The 25618-nt window shown below is 43.1% G+C and overlaps 2 protein-coding genes across 5 annotated transcripts in view; one reads left to right on the forward strand and one right to left on the reverse strand.

The window, feature by feature from the left end:
* Positions 1–125: 125 nt before the first annotated feature.
* NUP43 (nucleoporin 43) lies at positions 126–14350 on the reverse strand. 3 transcript variants are annotated; one of them, XM_090135581.1, is made up of 9 exons: positions 14260–14350; positions 12944–13089; positions 8982–9104; positions 8456–8533; positions 7532–7709; positions 4577–4712; positions 3561–3712; positions 1899–2021; positions 126–1257 (listed from the first exon to the last, which is right to left on the reverse strand). In XM_090135581.1, exons 2-9 carry the CDS (start codon positions 12998–13000, stop codon positions 1043–1045), a joined length of 1062 nt encoding a protein of 353 aa, XP_089991707.1. In that variant the 5' UTR covers positions 13001–13089; positions 14260–14350; the 3' UTR covers positions 126–1042. The 3 variants fall into 3 exon arrangements, with proteins under 3 accessions (XP_089991707.1, XP_031467886.2, XP_031467878.1); XM_031612026.2 differs by lacking the exon at positions 14260–14350 and adding an exon at positions 13766–13958; XM_031612018.2 differs by lacking the exons at positions 12944–13089; positions 14260–14350 and adding an exon at positions 9215–9400.
* Positions 14050–25618, forward strand: part of PCMT1 (protein-L-isoaspartate (D-aspartate) O-methyltransferase) — a 35885-nt gene continuing 24316 nt past the window's right edge. For both annotated transcript variants that reach the window (XM_031612042.2, XM_090135582.1), the window contains exon 1: positions 14050–14338. In XM_031612042.2, the coding sequence (XP_031467902.2) occupies positions 14065–14338 (274 nt within the window). In that variant the 5' untranslated portion in view covers positions 14050–14064. The remainder of the gene's footprint in view (positions 14339–25618) is intronic.

Genomic DNA, 25618 nt, shown 5'->3' on the forward strand with positions numbered 1-25618 from the left:
CTCGGGGGATGCCCTTCTCTTCTGTGGCAGTGCGCTGCACTTCCGCACCTTTTCCGCACTCATTTACCTCCCTGTGCAGATGGCTACAGGTACATCTATTTGAACTAATGTACAAAGTCAGACCATTGTTCTTCTGCAAAATATTTATTAAAAAGAGAAACTGTTCTCTGCAACAAAAGGGAGGAATGACATTATTCGTAAAATCAACCTTCCAAAGATTACAACAGACCAGATGTAAAAGTATGGTTGACAGGACTATGTCCTAAGTTGAGGAAGCCTCAGTCTCACACCCAAAACCACAGCCAACAAGTCTCTCACTTATGAACCATATAACTACATAAACAGTCTTCTGGTGAGAATAACTGACAGGTTATCATCATCAAGTTTTAACATGTGACATTTTAACATTCAGGTTTTAACATCCACGACAAAACTGTAAATAACCTGAAAAAATGTAAAATGTTAAGATCCTGATGGGACCTTTCATGTTTCAGAGGTCTGAGAGCTTTCCTCTGTGATTCTCAATCCCTAAGATAAAAAGTTATCTTCCCAAAACACATTAAAAAAACCCTCAGATTAAAAAATCCTATCTGTCTCAAGTGACATAAAAGGAATGCCAAAGAACCTCATAGTTTGGCCTTGAATTAATACTCGAAAAAAAAAGTCTTTATGTTTAAAAAAAAAAAAAAAGAGAAGCTTGTGTTGCCTTTACTTCACCTTGGGTGTATTACGGAAATAATCTTACAACATATATTTTTGCCCTAGTAACTACCATGTCTGCTTAGCAAAAGCAGGCATCAGGGAAGAAATCAGAGCAAGCTGACATGTACATGTGCTTAGCTACTCATGATGAAGCATCAGTAATGACTGAGAGCTTTCAGAATCTGGGACAATTTGTATTCCTTCTGCAATGGCAGGTCAAGCTGAAAGCCTTTCCTTCACATGCTGATAACACTCAGTGTAGTTAAGAAGCCAAATAAAATGGACAACATTTCTCTGTAGTTAAAATTGATCAGCACTTCAAAGGGATACTGGAAGAATGTCATGCAAAAAGTTGTCTGTTCACATAAATAGCCTCTGCATCAGTACCGTACACTAGACATGGTCCCAAAACATCTAAAGTATTCACAGACAAAGTCTGATTTGGAATTAGGTTGGTGATTTCCATTCGGTCCTTGGTTGGATCGTTGCTTAGCCAGGCACTTACTACAGACTGGTTAATGGTGCTGTGGGAAATATAGGCTGTACTTCTTCCTCCTAGAAGAAAGAGAACAGGGAGGATAGGGAAATCAGTTTATAAAAAAGGGGAACGTTTCTCTACTGTTTACAATTTGAAGTTACAAACAATCAAGCAGTCTTTATGATCAGAATGTGAAATGTTTCTACTAAGTCAGTATCATATGGTCAACTAAAATCCTGCACAACGCAAAGGGATCAAATTTTATTCAGGAACAATCTTCTAGCTGTGACTTTGTTAAGTTTACGTATGAGTAAATTCATAATTCCACTATCTTAATAACTTACCATTTATTTTGGTATTATAAAACGTTGCACATCTCCCTCAGACACTAACGTCATTTAGCCTGCCTTCATGTCTTTTCTGTGTATGTGTAAGTTTTAACTGGGCTCAATCTATCTTTGAAATACCAGATGTACTTCTTTATGTACAGGACAGAGTATGGCAAGGACAAATTAAAAACAGAAGAACCCCACTCAAGTGTTTGCCTTTTAAGCAGTTTTCCTGAAGTGCCTATCAGTCCTTTCTTTCTAAGAACATAAAACATTTTAATTTTCTGAATTAGGACCGTATTATAATTGGATTATATAAATAAGCACAATGGCTTTAATTATGCTGCCATCTGACAAATTAAATGCAATCTAACTTCAGACATCCTTACCTTGATGAAGAAAAGATGGTTTTTCAGATACATCTGTGGAAGTATCCCAGTGCCAAAGAGATCCATCTTCAGAACACGTAAATAAGTGATCTGGGTTGGAGGGGTGGAAGTGAACTTCCCACACTACAAATATATATTAAAAAAAAAAAAAAAGCATACTTAAAAAGTATAACCATGCTCTTAAATATTTCTACATTGCAATGATCCTAAAAGCAGTTTGGTTCCTCCACTACTAAAATCCAGTTAGTGATTATGAAACCCCAAGAGCTCACTTTTGTCTTAAAATAACTGAAGTGTTATTAATGAAAGGGGAAAGACAGCTTTGCAACTGCAAATCAGGATGGCTTCTTTCAGTAAGGATAGTGGTGATAATAAAATCACCACAATTTCCAGCCATTTCAAATGTAAGTATTTCACTTATCCATCCAGTCTGGAAGAACACAATGTGCCTCAACAGCCAGTGTGGTTGTTGCCACAGCATTGTAGGATATACGATTTAGAACTACAGTGTTTGCACACATAAAAAGGAGTGTACTTAATAGTAACATACAACAGTGGAAGCAGCATTATTTAGCTTGGCCATACGCAGAATGAAGTCACTCCGCAAGTGCCTCCTACAGGTTTGCTTGTGAGAAGGGTGGTGAGAAAGAACTGTCAGCTCCAGTAAATGAAAAGAGAGCTTCAACTAAAGAGAAGAATGCAACTGCTTTCTGAGAAGGAAACTTTTTTTTTTTTTTTTAAACTTTATGGGCTAGTGAAGACTGGATCCTCAAGGTCTGAAAGGAACAAAACTATTTCAAAAGTATCAGATACAAAGCTCAGTGTCCTCTTGTAAATATGACATGGACATGTACTCTGGCTCCCACCAAAAGCTTCCATTCTCAACTGGTGTGATGGGTAGGTGGGGAAAAAGGCCCTAAACGCCACCTTTAGTTACTACTACAGTATTTCCTCCACAGGAGAGGAAAAAAGAAATGCCCCATTTTCAATACTGTGCATGGCGCTAGAGGTTACAATCTTCTCTAAATTCAGGCATTCTGAATAATTTCTTATGCCACCTTCTCTACTATTTGTTTAAATCTTCCCAGCATGCACATTATTCAATTGTGTCTAAACATCACAAATGAGAAAAATATTTGACAGTAAAACTTAACTCAAAGCTTATTTCTTAATCCTTAAATAAAATCATGCCAGTCAGGAAATGTTCAGCACAAAATGAATTGCTATTATTCATATAAAATAAAAGTGAGCCATTTCAGCACTGTGAAATCACCAAACGCATGTGTACTACCTTCATTTCTCCCTCCTTTATGTTTTTAAGTTTATTCCCTCTTTCTTGCTTTATGCTGTTTACTGCAGCATCAGTTTCTATAAGTAGAAACTATTAATATACCTGCTTTATAAGAAATTTTCTGATTAAGAATTAACAAAGAACTGCTTACTTATTCTAGTTTTAATTTAAACAGAGTTGTCTTTTAGATGAGAACAATTTCACATACAGAGAGGCAGCAAAACAAAACCAATTGGATAAAGGCACTTTATGAAGCAAATATGACTGATTGCTTTATACTGCTGCTAAACATATCCAAGTTTTTTATCCAGGATTTACAGAACCTTTTTCTAAAACACCTTCTCTCTCTCTTCCTTAACTCGGATACTCACTTTCTGCTTCATGAGCATTTAGCAGGGACACTGGCATAGTACCCTGCCTGATGTCCCAGATACTCAGCATCCCATCCTGGCCACCTGTGGCCACAATGTGTTGCTGACTGGGGTGTCTGTCCACACAGTGCAGTGGAACTCTGTCACCTGTCCTGTAAAGGAGAAAAAATATGTATATATACAAATCCTTCATTCAATTTACATTTTGTCTTACACTCTATGATCGCTGACCAACAGGGCAACTGTATCAACTGCAGCCATATGACATCTATTGGAGTTAAGACCTATAGAAGTAACAGGCTGCTATGACTGGCAGCAGGTTCTGGCCCTTGGGCATACAGGTACCTACACAACATGCAACAGCTTGACAAGAGTGAGAAAACCTTGTGTACAAAAATTTCAAGTATACCTACAAGAAGGTTACTCTGATATATAGTTATAGTTATAACTATAGTTATAACTATAATTACAGTTGCAACATACACAGCCAGTTACAGAGGGAGATCTGAGTTACAGGGGAGATGAGGCACTAACCAGGTACCAAACCCTAAGCCTATTAATGGCAATGGGAACTATTCCACATACAACAGGATATGAATCTAGCTCTATGCTTGTTTTCTCATAATACCTTAAAAGGCATAAAGTTATCATTCAGAAACATTTCAAATGTCAGCAATTATTTTTTTTTTACAGACCTTTTGGGAAAAAAACAGATGTATAATTAATCAGCTAAATAGGAAGGAGTGCTTTGCTTTTCTCTTAAAGAACAAATGTGCAGATACAACAGTCCTTCAGAGTTAGATCACAAAACAGACCATTACAGTGCTCACTCACAACAGTAATTAAGCAGACTCTGCTTCTGGTACTGAATAGCAAAGCAGTAGAAATATTTTGGGGAAAAAAAAAAAGGCTATTAATCATCCCATTGCCAAAAATGAGGTGGCATAAGGACAGACTTAAATCAGATATAAAGTAGCACGTGTTTCTCAGTAAGTAGACAAAAATTAAGGTCTTACAAAGAAAATATTTGAGCTGGCTCATTTCTTTGTTGTCTGAAGTCCCATATTTTCAACTGTCCAATTGAATTTACTGTCAAGATCTCAGTTGTGCGAAGGAAAGTCACAGCATGGAGTGTACTGCTATCCGCATTGTCTGCAAGAGAGGTTAGCAAAGCATGAAACTACAAATTCAGGTAAACCTACTGAATGTTTATCTCCATTTAATAAACACAAAACAGCTTTTCTAAAATCAGACCACATTTTCAGAGTAAGAGATGGCCCAGCGCCATGGGAAATTTTAAGTGTTGCAAGAATAACCTTGCTTTCTATAGAAATGTTATCTAGACAAATCTTTAAGAGACTGTATTTAATTAGGTTCAGTGTTTAATGACCCACTTGCTGATGCATAAGTTTTCTTTCTGGAGTACCTAAGAAGAATCAATTTAACCAAGCCTGTGACTTTCCTGAGAGTTTTCTTTATGAGCTCTGCATCCACAAATGCAAGAAAGGCTACGGAATTTTTCAGATGCTCTTCTCCTGCCTGTTTCTCCTACAAGAAACCATAACTCTTGCTGACAACACAAAACAGTGGTACACAGAAGCACTTATTTCAGCAATCAGTGTTTACAACTCTTTCTTTAGGCATTTTCCAAGAGCAGTCATCCTTAAAGACTAACAGAAACAATGCTTTGTCTGTTAATCTTAACTAACGGAAAAGCCATTTTCCAGGTCCTTATCTACAGTGCTCTTTCTGATCACAGTTTTCTACAAATGTCAAAAACAGTTCACGGCACTGACTTGAAACATGAGGCTTTAGGAGAGACTAAAACAAGCACTGCATATATATAGAATCGCTCTGTTTTATGTAAATCTTTCATTTCAGTTATGATGGGGTATCATTAAGACTACTTTCACTCCAACTTTTTAAAAATTAATTAAAATCAAAGGTGATTTTTTTGGTTGCATAATAGGAATACCTTTCCTGGTATTGAGACAAAATTTACATTACTGCCAGGTTACAGACATTTGAGTGAGGGATTTTTTTCTGCTTAATATTTAAATGAAAGCTGCAGCACAGTCAGAAAAAAATGCTAAATGACTGAACACTTAAGTTGTGATAGATTTAAAATTTTCTGGCAAAATAAGTGATTTAGCAATGACACGTACTTTTGTCTCCAGAAGATTCTTACTTCATCTCTAACTTTTGAGATTTTTTCCACAGCAGTTGGGTATAAGCCTATCAATTTTATATTATACTCTTAAATCCATTAAACGGCAGTAGAAATGTCAAGGTACATCTACACTAAGGATTGCTTACAATATTGAACTCCATTCTAGGCAACTTTAAAGCATCTTCCAAGACATCCTCTTCTCACCCACTCCAACTCTTACTGTAAAATCAGCTCTAATCAATGAGTTTCTGCTAGTCCTTTCCACTTAAGTCCAAGTAAGATCCACTTACCAGGTCATACACTTGACTGAATTATTTATGGTTCATTTATATTTCATTATTTCTGTTTCCAAAAGGATATTTCTCTGTTAATTCACATATGATTTCTTTTATGCATATACTCCTGCTGAGCTCAGTGCCTCAGTGCAATCTCAGTTTATTTACCTCTACAGAGCAAACCTTTTTACATAATATCATCAAGTGAGCACTATGAAAATTAATGACTTGCATCCTGCACATTATTAAATCTGAATACAATCATTTGAGCAACTGCTCAAAGAAAAACAAAGATTTGTGTGGACATCTCCTTCCTAAGTCAGCAAAACATTCTATTTTATTAAACCTGTGCCAAAACATTCTGTGTTAGTATCTGTTTATAAGTGAAAACTTGAAATTAAAATAAACCTTTTTAGCTAATTACTTTTTTCCACTCAGCACTGAAGAGTTACTGTTTTTTGCATGTTACTACTGAAAGTCTGCCTTGTGCAACTTCTGTGTTTCTTCCTATGTTCTAAAATGACTTCCTGCAGTTCTCAAGGAGCTTCAGTAAAGAACTGTATGCAATTAATAGGATTTGCCTTGTGTGCACATGTATACAGACATGCACACACAAGTACCCCTCTCTAGAAATCCCAGAGAGCTTAATTCCTTAATTGGCTTATCACTGTCTAAGTTCCTTCATCTGTTCAATCTGAAGCAAGATTTCACTTGAGGGAAACACAGGCAACGTGTCAAACTGAGGTTTCAGGAAGAAAGTTCCATTATCAAGAATGCTGTTACTGTGCTTCAAATCATTTCTGCGTTTAAGTTCGATTTCCACCAATTGCTACACACTATTCCATGAGACAAGCAAGATAGAAATGCTGAGATAAGTTTTGACACCTTCCACAAACATCTGTTACTCTGTTAGATAAAGCTTACTCAAGGAAATATGAACCCATTTCACTAAGTGAAAGATGATGGCTGTGAGCCATGATATCTGGTAGAACAGAGAACAAATAGTAATTTCTGGCTCCCGGTGCTCCTTTCGAACACACAAATTCTTTTCCACACAACCTGATGGTTTTGAATATGGATAGCACAAAGGTTAATCTTACTACAAATAATGAATTGAAATGACAATAGTAATTGACCCCTACTTATAAACAATGGGTGACACAATGCTTTTGGAAATGTAACTGTATTTCATGCACTCTATCACAGCATCTAGCTACAATTCCAGATCAAACAGAGCTTACTGAGAATGTTAAATCTTCAAATCTCCACCAGCTAAAACATAGCTTACAAACATTTGAAGTATGAATGCATATAGAAACATATCTGAAATATACTACAAATACTTGAAGTCTGGAGGAATATAGGAATGATCTGGAGGAAATACATTCACCTGGGAATATTTAATTCAATTCACAATTGCTTTCCTTTTTGTCACACAACAATGTTTTGGCAAAAATAAATATTTTATTTTACACACCAACCAAACTGTTCCAAACCAAAATACGCTGAGCATTTACTTGGCATACCTATAGTCCTCACTGCATCCTTTTGGTCAGCTCTGAAAAGATTAATTCTACCATCTTCTCCAACAGTGACAATTTCTGGGTTGTTGCAGATGACTCCAGTACATGCTGCTCCACCACAAGCTGTGTATTGATCTGCATGATAATGGGCGTTCTCCCACCGGTGACTCGCAGATAGAGTCTAAGCAGTAACCAGACATAAGATTCTGCTGGTAAATAATGATCCTGATTGAGTGAAGATTTCAGAATACTCACAAATACTCATACAACTGGAAAGAAGCATCAGGAAAGCCATACTACCTCACTGGAATAGGAATCTTGTACATAAATAAGAACAAGAGATCTGAATTTCCCTGGACTCCCTTCAGTGAGGCACTGTCAGCTCTGAACCATATTTTTCACATGAGAGAGAACTCGGAATTAGAAGTATCTATGTCTGAATGTGAAATGTCTCTCACTAGACTTATCTCTCCAATCTATTCCTAGGACAAATAAAAAGAGCCGAGGCCTTTACAAAGTGTAAGGCCAGATTTAGATTCTGATTGCAAGAAACTCAGTTTATCATAAGTACCACATGAAACTACTAACAGATATTAGTCTTTGTTGTGCCATTGCAAATAAATAAAAGTACAATTTCATTCATTCCCACTCCCTGAAATTATTTATTCTCAAAAATAACCACATATAAACTCAAGTATGTTTTTAGTGAATGGACAACTTGCTTACAACATATTAACAGAACCCAATCTGTCTGGTTCTGAATCTGATTTATGTTGTGTGTGCACAAGATGTTTTTCTCTCCTTTTCTCTTTTTCTAACGTGCTTTGAACAAATTTATTGCTGAATATAGACATTTAAATTTTAATTTAAATTTGAGAAATGTTATGCTGAGATCCAACTGCACAGACCGCAGCTGAAGGTACCTACCTGGTTGTTCTGATGATGACGGAATATGGTCACACTTCCTGTTGAGGAGGCAACAACAATTCTCTCTTGATCCAAAAACTGAAGAGATTAATAAGCATGTTATGAGTTGATATCAACACTAAGATGATAATTTTCAATTCAGAGTATTCAGATGTGTCGGTAGGAGCAGTAAAACATCCACAAACCGATACCGATTGATTCTGCCATTCTTCATAGAATCACAGAATCACTCAGGTTGGTTGGGACCTCAAGGATCATCAAGTCCAACTGCAGCCTAAGTACCCTAACTCTAACAACCCCCTGCTAAATCATATCTCCGAGCACCACATCCAAACGGCTCTAAAACACATCCAGGGACACTCAACCACCTCCCTGGGGAGCCTATTCCAATGTTTAACCACCCTTTCTGTAAAGAACTGTTTCCTAATGTCCAACCTAAACTTACCCTGGCGTTACCATAACTTTCTTTTTCAAATCTCAGCTCATTATCAGCCCATTCGTCGCCCTTACAGAGCAGCTCCCTCACCTGCATGTCCATCACGTCGCCGTTGTGCCGGATGTCACACAGCAGCTGAGGCTCTCCCTGATATTCCCCATTGAGGCCCGCGCTTCCCACATCTCCCACAGACCAAACGGAGACGCGGTTGTCCTGCAAGGAAACGACACGGCCGCTTTTACCCGGAGTTCGCGTAACCGAGCTCCCCGGCGGTTGCCCGCGGCGGCCGAGGAGCCCGAGGCGGGGGAACCGCGCCGCGCTACCTCGTTGTCCCAGGAGCCGGTGGCGAAGAGGTCGGGGGGCTGCAGCGCGGCGGCGGGCAGGGGCCGCCATCGGGCCTTGCTGATCTTTTGCGACACGAACCGCGCGCACACCTCCTCCATAGCGCCGCACGGCTCCCGCGCTGCCACGCGCCGCCTGATTGGCTGCGTGGCGACGGCGAGCGCCGAGGGACAGCGCTGGGCGCGGCGGCGAGAGCGGCCGGGCGCGATGGGAGGCGCGGCGAGGCGGGCCTTCCCGCCCGCAGGCACAACGGTTTTTTTTTTTTTTTTTTTTTTTCTCCAAGTACTGCGCGGCCGCGCGTTTGTGTGTCACGAGCGGGCTCCCCAGGGCGGCAGTAGCAGCCCCAAGGCAGCGGGAGTTCAAGGAGCGTTTGCACGACGCGCTCAGACACAGATAGAGCGCGAATCCGGGTGGTGCTGGGCTCTGTGATCCCTTTGGGCCCCTTCCAGTGACTCTGTGATCGCCACAGCCCTCAACGACTGCCGCACGCAAAGTTCAGGGGTCAGCTGTAAAGCGAGCTCCGGGCTGACGGGGCCGGGCTGTGGCGCCGGGATGGGACGGCGCCGCAGCGCAGTGAGGCCGTGCCCACAGCCACCCTCCTACTCCGTCCTGCCTGGTTTTTGCTGCGTTTTGTCACAGCTAGCGCTGCCGGCTGCCTGGGACTCTGCCAGCTGCGCTTACCGGCAGCAGCGGCAATGTTTTGGTCACACTTCCAACTCTGCTCCTGCAGTTCTCACATGTTCTTGGTCTACTCTGCAGCATCACAGTTCTTCGGATGTGATACAAGATCAGGGACGTTAGGCTGTGTGCTTTGTGCATCGCTTCAGCTTCCTTCGTGGCAACGTTTTTTCATAATTACAGCAGCACAAACACAGAATGTATTTGAAAAGCAGCTGCCACGGTAGTCTCCATACTATGAACCCTAAGACAGCTCTCCCACTCTCTGCAGTGACATTATCACTTTCCAGCAGCACCCTGTACTGAGCTGCTAGCACTGACCTTGCAAGTCACAGCCAGCTCCTCCAGTATGCCCTGCGCATTGTCCTAACGCTTGTGAGAAGGGTCACTGGGGAGAGCATGGAGACAGACTGGAGAACTCAACGTGGAAGAGATCATATTTCAACATTATTGAAATGTTTTATTAGACAAATATCTTTGATGGTCACTTCATAATATTTGTGTGGGTTTTTTTTATTTATTATTATTTCTTCTGTGCTCTTGGATGGTTTCTCTCTTTGCTCAGGAGTGCTTGGTTGGAAGCATTTGGGAAGTATTAAAGTGAGTAGGTGGGACGCAGACTGTTTTCATTGGGAAGGAAAAAAGAATCCATTTTTCTTCCCTGTGTTGCTTTTTTTTTTTTAGATTCTTTTGGCAGCATGCTCTGTGTTGGATTTAGGGCTGCTGTAGGCCTTTAAATATAATCTCCGCGTTTGATCATTAAGAAAGATGGGTATTGTTTCAGGATAATATCAAATTTAATTAAACAATTAAAAGAAGGAAACAAAGACCACAAGACAAAATGCCTCATCAAGTATTCCTGAGGTTGTCAATAAGAACTTTAGGACTAGACAAAGCTGGCTCTGGGCACTGGGCCCAAATATATAGCAGAAGCAGAAATGAATTTGTATGGGTTGTTCTCATTGTGACTAAAGTTAGGAGTGTGAGCAAGAGGGATGAGAAGCCAAAGCATGTCTTTCCCTGTCAGAGGCTGCAGAGCCTGGGGAGGCAGGCACCTGCCAGTCAGTGGGTGTGCAAAGGCAGGATGAAGCCAATTCTGAATTCTATTTGCCAGTAACCTGCTTTCCTTTAATTATTGCACAGCAATATTTTAAGAAAGTTATTTGAAGACTCTGTATTTACTGCTGGTCATAGCTCCTGGAGCTATGCCCAGTTCAATCTCCTGAACAAGCACAGTTGCCAGTGCAGGGCACTGCAGAGCAGATGTAAGAACAGAGAGCTGGGGCCACAAGCACCCTCATAGCCCTTGTTTGCCCTGACCTATGGAGACAGAGTTCAAAATAACCTTAGATGCAAAATTCTGAAATGGAAACATAAAATTAAAGCCGGGTTGGAACAACAGGAAGAGAGAAATGATGAAGGAGAATGATTAAGTTAAAAAGAGAACAGAGGCAGGGAGGGGAGTGAGTGTAGGTGTAGAAGCCAATTAGTGTATGGTTTGGGACATAGCTGCGGAAATGCTCAGCAGGAACATTTCATAAAGAAATTCCTGCTTGCCGTATGTATATGCAGAAGCAGATGGGACCAGACAGTGATGAACAGTTTTTCATATGCTTTTGAAATTCAAAGGCTTTCAAAATTCTAATGGGTGCATGAGGTGGGAGGAAAAGGATAAAACAGAAATAGTAGCATGGAGGGGTTTATATATAAATGTGTAAGAGACTGAGATGTGGGTGAATGTGCAGAAAAGGAGAGAGAACCAATGGGCAGCATGCTTAAAACTACTGGGATCTCCATGTCAGAGCAATCACATGATGACCCACTACTGACATTCCCCTGTCCCTTCCTTGGCAGGGCCTGGAGGGACTGGGGAGTTGGAAGGTGGAGGGGTCTGCAACTGACCGTGGACATCTGGGGACTGAGGTGCTCATGCTAGATCAGACAAGTGAGGAGGAAGATGAAGGAACTTTGAGTGTAAGAGCAGATGAAAATGTGCTGACAGACAGAAAACACTTTAAAAATTATATATGTATTTTTAAAATTATTTTTCTGGCATAGAACACAGACATTCTTTCATGGGCTTTTACTGACAAGCATGCTCTTAATAGGTTTTAATAACAGACTCATGGCTAGGGGCTGTAGAGCGAAAAATGCAAGTGACCCTCATGGCTGTTTGTTGCATAAAACGGTGCATCCTATTGCCATTGATGTAGTTTCTCAGTGTCATTTGAGCCCAATTGGCTCATCTTAAAGTTCCTGGAAATCTGCACAGCCAAACCATTTCCTTCACACATGCCTGTTACCACCCCAGATATCACTTACATTCTTGTCACTATCTGAGAAACCATGCCAAGCATGGTACCAATAAATGGCCGAGGTCAGCCTCAAAGCTGCAGGGTAGGTTTGTGTGTTCCTCTGAGATTATGTTAGGCTCTTTCTCTATTCTCTGACAAGCATAAGCCTAATTCAAGCCTGGTGCTGGCAGGAACAGTCAGGCTGTATGAAAATGGCTTCTCTGGTATTTCTGGTCTCCCAAGGGGGTAAGTATCCCTGGAATGCTTTTAAGCATGGGTCAGCTAGTTTGTTGCTAACAGCCTCTGTATGTAAAAGCAATGCAGTTTGCTTGCATCTGACAACAGAAAATGCCTTTTGCATTTAAAACAATGAAGTATTTTTGTTTGCGTGTTTTTACAATGTCTGTTTGTTCTTTGTACTTGCTGCCCTTTGGGAATTCTTGTAACTCCAGGGCTCTTTTCCTTCCTTCCTGACCCACTGGACACAACAAGGAGACCCTGCATGCTGTGGGAGGGGCTGCAGAGCAGTTTCCAGATCGTGCCTGAGAGAAAATGGATGCAGAATACAAAATGAAGCAGCAGATCCATCTCCAATATTACAAGAACCAGATAGGAAAGGTCTGGGGATTCAATGGACACAACCCGACCCTGGTGTGAACACTGGGCAACTGCCAGCTTTGCCCTTTAGGGAATGCTAGCCAGAAAAGCAAATTTCTGCACTCACTTCACTTCCCTTACCTGAATTAATGATCGTGGGATGGAGAGCAGTGTGATGTGGAGATGGTGCTGCCTCATCACTCCCAAGATGGATTTTTACACATAAGGATGTTATCTGCATCTCTCGTGGTGGCATAACAGGAGTGTGTGTCCTCGTGCCTGGAGCGCTTTCAGAGAACAATATGGTATTTCAATTTATGACTGACACCTTATGTTCTCCAACGTTCGTACTACACATTGCCGACAGGACCTGGTAGTTCGTGGTCTCACGTTTCTAAAGCAAAGAACTGCTTCCTCACTCTGCACGCGCAGGGGCAGAGCAAAGCTGTATCGAAGCCTTGTGGTATTTATTACACTTCAAGCTAGCGATTTTGTAAGCCGGACGCCTTCTAAAAGGAATTTTAAGCGTGCAGCCTTGCCCTGTAACAACACGGCGCGGCGGCAGACATGTGGCAACGCTCAGCCGCCAGCGCAGCACTCGCCCCCGTCAGCCTGCAGCCGCAATGCCGCGGCCGCCTGACGATGGCTCAGCGGATCTTCCCGCCCGGCCGCCGAGGCTCGCGCCAGCTGACCAATAGCAACTTTCGACACGTAGGCTCGGCCCTCACGGGCTGGCTGCGGCCAATAAGCGCACCTCATGCAAAATGCCGCGCAGCGAGGCGGCAGTAATTGGCTGACTCGTGAGGGCGGCGAGGAGCGCGGGCCAATAACGGCCGATACTGCCGGGCCGGGAGGTGTGAGGCGGGGGGCGCTTCACGAGAGCGGCCACAAAGGGTGAGGGGAGGTGAGGGGAGTTCAGGGGAGCGGATCCGCGCAGTTGCGGTACCTCTCTCGTTAACCCACCTCGTAGCGAGCGCTTGCCGCCTCCCCCGTCGGACATGTTCGTAATCAACCCCCGTTAACCGGGGAGGGCCGCAGCGTTCGTGTCAGGGCGCACGAGGCCGTTCCCCACGCCGCAGCCGCGTCCGCCCGCGCGCGCCGTGGCGCCGGGCACGTCCCGCGACCTCCCCCTCCCCCCCGCGCACGGCGCGCAGCGCCCCACCCAGGCCGGGGGAGCTCCCCCTCCTCGAAGCCCCCGCGCGCCCCGGCGGCGGGCGCGCATGCGCGACCCGCGGCGGCGGAACGGCGGCACCGTCCGGAGCATGTCGGGCGCGCGGGGCGGTGGGCGCGTGGCCCCTCCCCCCGGCGGTCGCGCGGCAGCCGCAGCGGCGGCGGCGGCGGCGGGGGGAGGAGGAGGAGGAGGCGGCGAGGAGGCGGCGCCTGTGTCGGCGCTGGAGGTTGTGTCCTTCCTGGGGAAGCTGCTGTGCGCAGTCGCGGCGCTGAAGGCGGCTCTCTACCTGCTCCGCAGAGCGTGCCTCGCCATGGCCTGGAAGTCGGGCGGCGCCAGCCACTCCGAGCTCATCCACAACCTCCGCAGTGAGTCTGCGGGGCGGGCGGGGGCGCCTCGGCGGCGGGGCGGCCGGGAACGGCTGGGAACGGCTCCGCTCGGCCGCACGCGCACGGAGTTCCCGCGGCGCGCGCCCGGCTGCCAACTGTCAAGGAGCGGCGGCGGGGGGAGGAGGCGAGGGCGGCGCCCGGCCGGGGGGTGTGCGGCGCCGCGGCCCCGCGCTTCCCGCCCGCCGTGCCGGCCCGAGGGCGGCGGCCGCTGTCGCGGGGCGGGACCGGGCCGTCGGTGCGGGAGGAGATGCGGCGGCGGCGGTCCCGGGGGGAGCGCCTCGGGGCTGCGGCTGTCGTCGGCCTCCCCTCGGGTCCCCTCTCCCGCGCTCTCGTGCGGGGCCGGGCGGCGTCCCGGGGCGGCGTCTCGCAGGACGCGGCGACCGCCCTTCCAGGGCCTCGGGGCGGTTTCGAGGGGGAGCGGGCGCGTCCGTTGGGCGAAAGGTGCGTAACGGCACGGCGGCCCGCTGGGGGGGTCCGGAGAGCCGGCGTGGCCCCGACGCCGGGGCGGCTCTTCCCGAGGTTCAGCTGGGGCCGCGGGGGGGAGGCAGAGCCGCTGCCTCGCCGTCCTGTTGCCGCTCCGCGCCTTTGCGGATCGTGCTGTCCCCGTGCTGAAGGCGGGCGGCGCTGTCAGGATGCTCCGCGCCGCCGGGCTCCCGTGAGCCGGGCGCCGCGGGGTCACGCAGGGAGATAACCGCGTCGTGTTGTCCTGCGCTTCGTCTTTGTTAGATAGATGCTCCTGTAGCGTCCCTCTTCTTTACCCTCGCACGTTGCCTTAAATGCACAAATTCCAGTCGTGAAAGGATGTATCCAGACTTGGAAGCTGTGCTGTGGCAGCCGCCTCGTGTTTCAGTACCGCCTTTATCTACCTAGCCTCCTTGTTTGGAGACAAGGGAGAACTATCCTTGCTGTCTTCTCTAGCCTGCTTGTGATGGATGCTCTGATCCCGAGAGCTTTTCCAGCATTTTCTTTTGCCGCTATTGAGAACTCTTCCACTCAGCGGAGCAGTGCTTTGCTGAAGTAATTTTTCAATTTGACATTAAAATTGCCACTTGAACAAATAGATACCAAATCCTCTAGCTGTGAGTTGCAACGTTCTGCCCCTTGTCTCTGAGGGACAGAAATACTGCCTTAATGAAATTCTGGCATGGAGTCCCTTACACAGCATGTAGAATGGATGTCAGACTTCCAAATTATATCCAAAAAGTCATTGTTGCTGGAATTGTTTACAGCTCTGAGAACCTGAAGGCAAAACTGATTTTGTTCCTGACAATAACAATGACAGTGTTTCAACACATGGAAACTGTTCAGGGCTTTGCAAATATTGTATTTTTTTTTTTCTTAAATTAAAAGCCACTATGAGAATGCGACAGCAGCTTGTAAAGGAAGAAGAAAGTAAGCTGGAAGTTTAACGCTGCAATCTCAAAATTTTAAGTGACAGTAATTACTTGAAAAGTTGCATTCTGTAATTTTCCTCTCTGTTTTGCCTATGTATCTCAAAATATTTTGAGTGATGTTAACATGGAGTGGAAATAAATCACTGCCGAAGCACAGATGCTTTTGATCTTGCAGCAGGGTTGCGCTGCTGGCAGGTGCTTTGTTGATTTCAATGGGACTGCAGTGATGATGTAGATTCCAGGTGGCCAAGAAGGCCAATGGCATCCTGGCTTGTATCAGGAATGATGTAGTGAGCAGGACTAGGGAAGTCATCCTGCCCCTGTACTTGGCACTGGTGAGGCCTCACCTTGACTACCGTGTTCAGTTTGGGGTACAGAAAGGACGTGGAGGTGCTGGAGCAGGTCCAAAGAAGGGCAACAAGCCTTGTGAAGGTCTTGGAGAATATGCCCTACCAGGAGAGACTGAAGGAACTGGGGCTGTTTAGTCTGGGGAAGAGGAGGCTGAGAGGGAGACCTTACTGCTCTCTTCTAATATCTGAAAGGTGCTTACAGCAAGAGAGGGGTTGGTCTCTTCTCACTGCTGACAGGATGAGGGGAAATGGCCTCAACTTGCACCCAGGTAAGTTTAGGTTGGATATCAGGAAAAGTTTCTTTACAGAAAGGGTTGTTAAACACTGGAATAGACTCCCCAGGGAGGTGGTTGAGTCACCATCCCTGGATGTGTTTAAAAACCATTTGGATGTGGTGCTCCAGGTAAGGTGATAACTTGTTGCTGGAAGTTGGGGAAAAGTTTAGAAGAAAATACCTTTTTATGTGGTATGCACTGCAGTTAGGCATGTTATAAACAAGCTTAAAAATCACTGGTTACTGAAAGAGTGAAATGGTCTAGAAAATTCTATTTGAATAGTAGATCCCTTGGCGTATTTAACTATTTGTTCTAAAAACAGCGGAGCAATGTAGCATTTCTATGTAGAAATAAGAGAATACAAATCAGATGGTTAGCTTGATGTTCTTTGAGTGTGTGGGGTATGTGTGTGTAAGTTAGTAACTGTGTAATTTGCATACATTAAGTAACTCCAGTTGTAGTGACACAGGATGTGTTCTGCAGAAAAGGCTGACTGAGTTGTTTTGCTCCTGTCCTTACTCCACTGGTTGTCTCTTCCCTGTGCCTACAGAGCCACGTGTGGGGGAAGATAGGTAGTAAGACTGGATCTTTCTTACCCTTTTGTAAGGGTGAGTGTTTGTGATGTTCTCTTCTGTGAGGCAAAAAAAAAACAACAAAAAACCAACAAAAAACCCACAACCAAAAACGTTTTAAACTCCTCAGTGTCTGTAAGCTGCTGTACTGCTATGTTTAGAGAAGTAGTAAACTTTGCTGTGGGTGTGAGTGGGCTGGGGAGAGTGGGAACTACTTGTTTTACTTCTGTATAAAAGCATCAATGGAAAACTCCCGTGAGCTATATATTCTTGTGCTTTAAACCAGCTGTAAGGACTATTCTTTCTTGTAAGTTGTTAGTGACGGTTACTTCTATTTTGTGGCAAAAAAAAAAAAAAAGGTCTAATTTAATGAAGATGTACTAATATATGCTTATTCCAGTGTTGCCTCAACTATGGAATTAGGTTGTTCTATAGAGGTAAGAAGAATTACGTTAGAGCATTGCTAAGTGTTTGGACTCGATGATCTTTAAGGTCTTTTCCCACCTGAGCAGTGCTAAGCTTGTGGTATTTGCATGCAGATTTCGGCATCTTCACAAGCCTTATCTTTGTTTTCGTGTCTTAGAAGGACCAAACTAATGAAGAAGGCCCTGGAACTTGGAGTATTTTTTAGTGCATAGTTAGAGACAAGTGACTGAAGAATATTCCGTAGCTTTTTGTTCTTTTAGCTGCTCATTGCATATTCTTGCTCTGTTAATTTGAGGCATTGGGGATGTACAATTTGTGCAATACACAAAATAAACTTGCTTAAAATGCACTCTCCTATCCAACAAGCCCTTGAATTCATCTCCTTGTTCCATCAAGGTGTTCAGCTACTTTATTTTCAAGTGCTTTTTTTCCTGAATGTTTTGATTCTTCAAGCATTAGAGTTGTTTGGAAAAGTACTGTTATTTAAATCCAGCTGAGAAGAAGCAAAGAAATAATTGAGTACGTATCTGCAAACTTTACCTCTAGAAATATTTAAGCAAAGCGTAGGCAGCGCTTCTGGGAAGTTATCTAAAGGTAGATTAGTAGAGAGTTATAGATCATATTAAAGGTAGAAATAGTTGGCCATGTTTAAGTGCACAGCTATGACCAAAGTTCCTTTTTGTTGTGAAGCTAGCGTATATGGATGCTGAAAATTAAGAAAAGACTCAGTAATGGATGGATGGCTGATTTACTATTATATTATTTGGTTGAGAATCCTTGGATAAATTTCTTCTCTCTCCCCCCAACACCTCTTTTATCTTCAGATAGCCACTGTTGTCTCGCCTCACTGTTGTGTCATTTTGATCCCCCTTTGTTTTCCATACATGGTCTCCTGCCAAGTCCTGTTACTTTATGCACCAACATCTTAGAAATCAGCTTTTCTTTTCCACCTGCAGAACTCAAAGTTTGGTTCCTGTCCAACTCACAATCCGTGAAGTTAATTAGGTTTCCTTATCACACCTTTATTTCTCTCCTCCAGACAATACGGAGTGCTGCCATATGACAGTCTTTCTTTGCTTGCTCTTCTGGTTGTGTTGTGCCAGTGGTGTTATAACCAGATATATGTATTTTTGAATCCACGTTTTTGGGTTTAAATATGAAGATGAATTAACTTGAACGTGATTAAGAGCTGCATAATGTTGTTAATCGTATCTGTGCTTGTTTCCTGCTACATTCAGTTCCCTCCATCATCCAACAGATCTGTAGACTTGTTTCAGGAAAGTTAGAAGCTGTAATTTATGAGATATTGTGGATTCCACAGAATTTGATAGCTTGTTTCAGGGAAGTGCCAGGAACGTGACAGCATTGCGTATGGCCTTGCTAAGCCTAAGCTTGGTTCAGTGAGAACTGAACATGGTTGTTCCTCAAGTTTGGGTTCTGTGGTTTTATCTGTTTGTTTGTTTATTTTCCTGCTGTGTCATTTCCCTTGGTTCATCCAAATCCTTTCCACAACTGGCTAATTTTGTGCACGGAAGACTAATGTAACTGGGATGAGCATGGATCAGGGAAATAACAAAATAAATTGAAAATAAACCAGTAAACACACCCCAAATTTAATGCCCACGACCTACAAACAGTTATGCTGCCTATTGTTTGTATTCAGCAGTTTTCCCTTCAGCATGTGCACTGTGCTGAGGTTTGAGTGACTAAGCATTGTCGATCATGGCAAGGAGATGGAATACTTAGAAGTCAGTTTTTTTTTTTTTTAATGTATGTTTCTCTCTGCTTATTTATATCAGAACACTTCAGAATCAGTCATTTTAATTTAAAAATGCTTAGTACTTCTGCTTGGTTGAAGGTGTGTTTTGGCTCTTGTTGAGTTTAACGGCATAATACAACTTTTGTGATGGTCTGGAACTGCCTAATAATCTGTGGCAGAATGGGAATAATTTCTGTAAATCTATCCCTTGTAGATAATTACCATTGCTTGTGGGCATGTTAAAAAGTGAAAATTGGTATGGTTTAGTTTCAGTATAACTCCAAGCCTTTATTTAAATGCTGCTGTTATTCTAGTTTGGCGTAGCGAGGAAAGCTCCTTACGACCTGTTAGCATGCTTGGGAATAAACCATGTAATGCTGGTTTTCTTTTGAATGGTTGTTTATGGAATATAACACCTCCCAAGCCATGATTGTTAGTGTTAGGATGATAATGTTTAAAGTAAAGTGCTCTTAAAAGTAAAAAGCTCTTTTAATGCTTTTAACTTTGATTGGCGTAGCCAAGTTTTGGCAAAGACAGTAAACTTTTTCAGAGGCTAATGCCAATGATTTTCTGAAGTGACATCTTTACTGAGTTGACTTGAGTTGCATTCAGGTTCTGAAGTCTGAAAACATGACACTGAAATTGAGCACAAAGTGAGTTTAAATGTTCGCACTGTCAAATATTAAAGGGGTGATCATACAAACGTGGCTTTAGAAGTTCTTACTTTCTGCCAGCGTGACAGCTTTTTGTCATTTTGTATCTTAGCATGTTGCTTTATGGTCAGTAGATATTACACTGTTACCCATAGCTCTGTCTCTTTAGCTTGGGATAGCTGTGTGGGTTAGCACAGTGCATGGCTTACTGATGAGTTTAGGTGTGTCAGCTTGGCTGTTCTCCTTAAAGGAGTTAGTGTGGAGCAGTAGGTGCTATGGGAACTATGTTCTGCTGTTCCTTCAGGAGACTTTTAAGGCAGATTTCATCACTGGGGAGCTAGTTAGTTCAGAATGGCGAATCATGCTTGGATGCCCTAGGAGTTCAGATAGCACTTTACTGTTCTTCTGATCTTCCCTTGGCTTTCATGTTGTACTTAGTGGCTGTTTTAATGAGACTGCATTGAAAGTAAACAACTAATGCAGTATAGCTACTAGTTTTGACAGCATTACGTTTTCTGAAAACAAGTGAGCAAAGATGTTGCATGGAATCTGTTCCTCAAGGTGCAAGGTATTCAACATCTGCTGTTCTTTAGAGATGTGTTAAGGCTGCTGATGAAGCCTTGCTATGAGGAGAGCTCCCTACCTGTCTGTCCTATCCAGCTAAGTTTCTCATGATAGTTTTTGTTATTGCTGGTGGTTGCTCCCACTTTTTTTATTGAACTCTTTAGTTTTGACATCCCACGTGAATTTTAAGTGAAGCTCAGCCCTCTGAAATGTAGAGGGATAAAATGTGCTTACAGGTGAAGTCTCCCACACTTGGGCTGTCAGAATGTATTGGAAAGTGCTGTTCCATACTCTTGCAGGCTGAACCCAACCGTAAAATCATTCTTTCATGCACACTCAACAGCTTCTTCACTTGAATGCTGATACAGATCTAGATTAACATAGCAGTTCAGCAGACGTGACTGTATTACAGATGTTTTTTGTAGTAAAGACACACTGTAGCACTACAAGCAAAGAAATAGCCTGCCTTTCTCTGTCCCATCCCCAGAGGAAAAAACTGTTGATACTTACTTTGCAACATTAGCTGTATTGTTCTCTTCTGCTGAAAGCCATGGTTAAATATGCCAGTTAGTTATTTGCAGACTTTCAGATCCATGAAAATGAATAGAGCTGGTTATCTGTGATACCAAAATGGATGGGTTGGTTTGAAAATGATAATTATTAAATAGAAATGGATTTATATATATATATATATAAAATAGAAGTGAAATTTTTGAAGGTACGTTTGTGTTTAATGAGATCTTGAGGGTTTATATTTGGTGCATTGAAACTAGCTTTTGGTTCCTATGTGGATTTACCTCTACATATTCTGAGTAACAGTATTCATTTCTGGATTCCAAGACTAGATGTGTTTATCTCTTTCTTTCCTCAGTATTTTTGTCATCATTCTCTCTGAACTACAGACTCTGAATTGATTTCTTCGGGTGAGCTGTATACAATATTCTGTTTGAATAATGTGTTATCACTATGACAAGGCTTAGAAATAGCAGGCCAGCAGCTGTATGTTTGAGGCAGATGCTCTGTAAGTTGTCAGCAAAGCACCAAGAGATTTGTATGTATGAATGGATTAAAAAATGTTTGTTTGTGAGCATGTGCTTTGTTACTTTAGCACAAAGAACTTTGTATGTTTTGGGGCCAGTGTCCTTTATTGGATCTCAAGGTGCTGATCCATCATTTCATGTTAGAATAACAGTCGTCTTGTTTGTGGCTTACAGAAAAACGCTTACAATGCTTGTTACTGACATAAAATTCTGTAACTGAATTGCTTTCTTTCTCATCTTTTTCCTCCTTCTCCCCAACAAAATGATTCCAACCTAAAAAGCTCAGTTGATGAGTTGCTTAGAGCTAACTAACTTTGCGTTGTTTGAAAATCAAGATGTCATTCTCATCCAGCCTGCTTTCCATGTGGAAGTTGCTGGATGGTTTGTCTGGTTCATGTAGTATCTGAAACTGTTCTCACTTAAGTAATCTTAATCTACTTGATTTCATCTTTTGCCATACAGCACTATGTTTGCTTTGCACCAAATTTTAAGACTTTTGTATGATTTTGATAATATTGCTGTTAAATGGAAAAGTTGTCTCTGCAAGTGAAGTACTTTGCAGTGGCTACAGCGAAGATAATCTGTGGAAAAACTGAAGTGTGTAGGTACTGAAAAAAGTCCCAGTGTAACAGTTTTGGCATCTGTGCAATCATTTTGTTTATGTAAACTAGAAATAGGATGTGTTTGACCTGCTGTTATTCAGCTGTTACAGACCATTGTAGAAGGACCAGTTAAGATTTGTGTTGTAAGCACATGTGCTAGCCTCACCTTGAGCACTGTGTGCAGGTTTGGGTGCTAGAATGTAAGAAGAACGTAAAACTATCAAAGTGTATCCGCAGGAAGGCCGTGAAGATGGGGAAGGTCTGAAGGGCAAGGTGTATGGGGAATGGCTGAGGTCCCTGGGTTGGGTCAGCCCAGAGCAGAGGAGCTGAGGGAGCCCTCATGGCGGCTGCAGCTCTTTGTGAGGGGAGCGGAGGGGCAGCGCTGAGCTCTGCTCTCTGTGACAGCGACAGGGAACGGCATGGAGCTGTGTCAGGGGAGGGCAGCTGGGGATTAGGGAATGGTTCTGCACCACAGGGTGGTGGGCATGGAACAGGCTGCCCAGGGCAGGGGGCACAGTCCTGAGTGCCAGAGTTAAAGGAGCGTTTGGAGAGTACTGTCAGTGCTCTTTGATGTAGCTGCAATAGGGTGGTGCTATTTGGAGCCAGGGGCTGGACTCTGAATCTTTGTGGGTCTCCCAACTCAGGATATTCTGTGATTATATCGTGCAGCAAGAAGACATCCTTTTTGTGATCTAGAAACTAGTGTTGTGTGAATGTTGTCTGCTAGTATGTTTTGATCACATTGAAAACTTGACTGATCAGTGATCAGGGTTAATCATTCGTGTAGGCAGTTCTTTTTAAGATAACTTTACTCCCAGGATCACAGAATTGTAGGGGTTGGAAGGGACCTCCAGAGATCATCAAGTCCAACCCCCTGCCAAAGCAGGTTCCCTACACCAGGTTGCACAAGCAGGCATCCAGGCGGGTCTTGAATATCTCCAGAGAAGGAGACTCCACCACCTCCCTGGGCAGCCTGTTCCAGTGCTCCGTCACCTCACCGTAAAGAAGTTCTTGCGCACATTTATGTGGAACTTCCTATGCTGCAGTTTTTGGCCGTTTCCCCTTGTCCTGTCTCCACACACTGTTTAAAACAGTCTGGCCTCACCACTCTGCCCCCCACACCTTAGATATTTATAGACCTGGATCAGGTCTCTCTCAGTGTTCTTTTCTCAAGGCTAAACAGACCCAGCTCACTCAGCCTTTCCTCATAGGAGAGATGCTCCGGGCCCTTCACCATCTTTGTGGCCCTCTGCTGGACTCTTTCCAAGAGATCCCCGTCTTTTTTGTACTGGGGAGCCCAGAACTGGACACAGTACTCCAGAGGAGGCCTTACCAGGGCAGAGTAGAGGGGGAGGATCACCTCCCTTGACTTGCTGGCCACGCTCTTTTTAATGCACCCCAGAATGCTGTTGGCCCTCTTGGCCACAAGGGCACACTGCTGGCTCATGGCCAACCTGTCGTCCACCAGGACACCCAGGTCCCTCTCCGCAGAGCTCCTCTCCAGCAGGTCATCCCCCAACCTGTACCGGTACTGAAGTTCTGTTGCTCAATAAAAGGATATGCTGTTTGCTTATTGTATATCCATCTTGTCTTTTCAAGCTTTCAGCTTTTTCATTGCTTTCCAACATTCAACTGCCTGGTTTCCAAGATTATGTTCAACAGTGGTAGTATTTATACCTTCAACCCCGAGGACTGCTGTGTGAGCTCTTTTCCTGTTTTCACCGTGTTATTCATGGAAAAGAAGTGGAGTAGAGTTTTCAAACAAGCTCCAATTATGTCAAGTTGTTGGTGCCACAGCTTCTGCACAAAATAACTTTTGAACTCTGCAGTGCTTTTCTTCTTGGTTACTTTTTGGCTTTGTCCCTTTGAATCTTGAGTTGTGTTGATATCACTAATAAATAGAGCTTACATTTTTAAGCTCTAAACTGGTGTGTTTGCATATATGTATTTGCTTGCAAGCAGTAATTAATTTGTGATTTTAGTACTGATTATGAGTATCTTGAAGCTGAGCAGTTTGTTCAGCTAGCAAGTGTTCTGTGCATGCTTGTCATTGGAAAGGAAAATCAACCTCTATATACTTAACTGTAAATGATTTTTCTGTGATATATAGCTCCCTTCTAAGATTTAGAAAACATTTTGCTTTGGAATTTTAATAATAAATAATTCTTGTTTGTTTGTTTTTTCATTTGAAGACAGTGTAAAATTAGAACACTCTCTCTGCACTGGCTTTTTTTTAGGTGATATGTGTTTTCTTAGCAATTCAGAATCTGAGAAGAGAATCTTTCCAGATAGACTAATAATGAATATCTTAATTCTTCTTGGGATTGACTTCTGCAGTAAGGAAGGGACTTTCATTGGAGTTCGGTACCTTAACGTTGCTGTGTTTCTCTCTATTTAATCACAATTCTAGGGAAAAGTCTATTTGTTATCAACGTGGAGAAAAATTCTACAAAGTCTATATTAACTTTATTGGTTAGATCTTGATTGCTTTTCTTAATTACTTCCCAAATTTTATTACTTCTATGTAGGACTGAAGAGCGCTTCTAAGAGCGTGTGTGTGTTGTATTCTGGTGTTCTCCAAACAAGCAAAGAAGTCTAGAGAGCAGATTTAATGTTCTTGCCATGGGGGACAATTATAATATTATAATTGCCCTCTTATACTTCTGTTGAAACAGAATTTGGGGTATTATTTTGTACAAATATCCGTGGAGCTCTTAAAACTCGATAAAACAGGATGGGGGAGGAGTGGATAAAATATATAAGAAAAGTAATGTAATGCAGGCAAAAGAAAAGTTGTAAATGCTGAGAAGGGAATTTAATTAGTAATGCTTTAAGTAGAAAGATAACGAGCAGGTGAGAGAACATGCTGGTGTGCAGTTGTGTAAAAGAAAAAAGGGGAAGTGGCAGCAGGACAGGTCATAGGATAGTGTGAAACAAGAGGTTTGGAAAAAAATCTTGTTCAGGAATTATAGAGGGGGTCCTCTAAAAATGGAGGAGGTTGTTTGCCCAATCCCAGGGCCTCCCTTGAGATATTTATCAGTTCTTTCAGGCTGGAAGCTTCATCTGTTTATACTCTGCACACTGGTTTCCCCAAGGTGCAAAAGGGAAGAACAGATGGTTACCTTATCAATCTGTCTGCACAATGCATCATAAAGGAGTTAACAGCTAGTTTCGATTTTTCCTGAATGCTTTTCAGCTGCCTGTTTGTGTCTCCCTCATCCCCCCAGAACTTTTTACTCCTGTTATAATCAGCTTTCCTGCCTCTCTTTTCATTTTTAGGTACACTTATTTTAGAAAAGCTACTTTCTTAGTGATATCTAATGAGATGCTAACTCTATATATATACACACACACACACATACATATGTATGTATGTATATATGTGTATATTTTTTTTCTCCCTAGTTTAGTTCCCAGAACTGACATATAACTGATTCCAAGTGGTTGGGGGAGCTCTTATTTTTTTCTCTTACTGTAGAATCATAGAATCACATAGGAAAAGATCTCTGATATCATCCAGTGCAACCATCCACCTACCACCACTATTTCCCCATGAACCACGTCCTTTAGTACAACACTTAAATGTTTCTTGAACCCCTCTGGGGTGACTCCATCACCTCCCAG

This window comes from Phasianus colchicus, chromosome 2 (assembly GCF_987193195.1).
Source record: "Phasianus colchicus chromosome 2, bPhaCol1.hap1.1, whole genome shotgun sequence".
Lineage (NCBI taxonomy): Eukaryota > Metazoa > Chordata > Aves > Galliformes > Phasianidae > Phasianus > Phasianus colchicus.

Coding starts and splice junctions, on each gene's coding strand:
- NUP43 (XM_031612018.2), bottom strand. CDS start 9,334: ATGGAGGAGGTGTGCGCGCGGTTCGTGTCGCAAAAGATCAGCAAGGCC. Junction 9,105..9,214: donor CCGGCTCCTGGGACAACGAG/GTAGCGCGGCGC, acceptor GTTTCCTTGCAG/GACAACCGCGTCTCCGTTTG. Junction 7,710..8,455: donor GTCATCATCAGAACAACCAG/GTAGGTACCTTC, acceptor GTTACTGCTTAG/ACTCTATCTGCGAGTCACCG.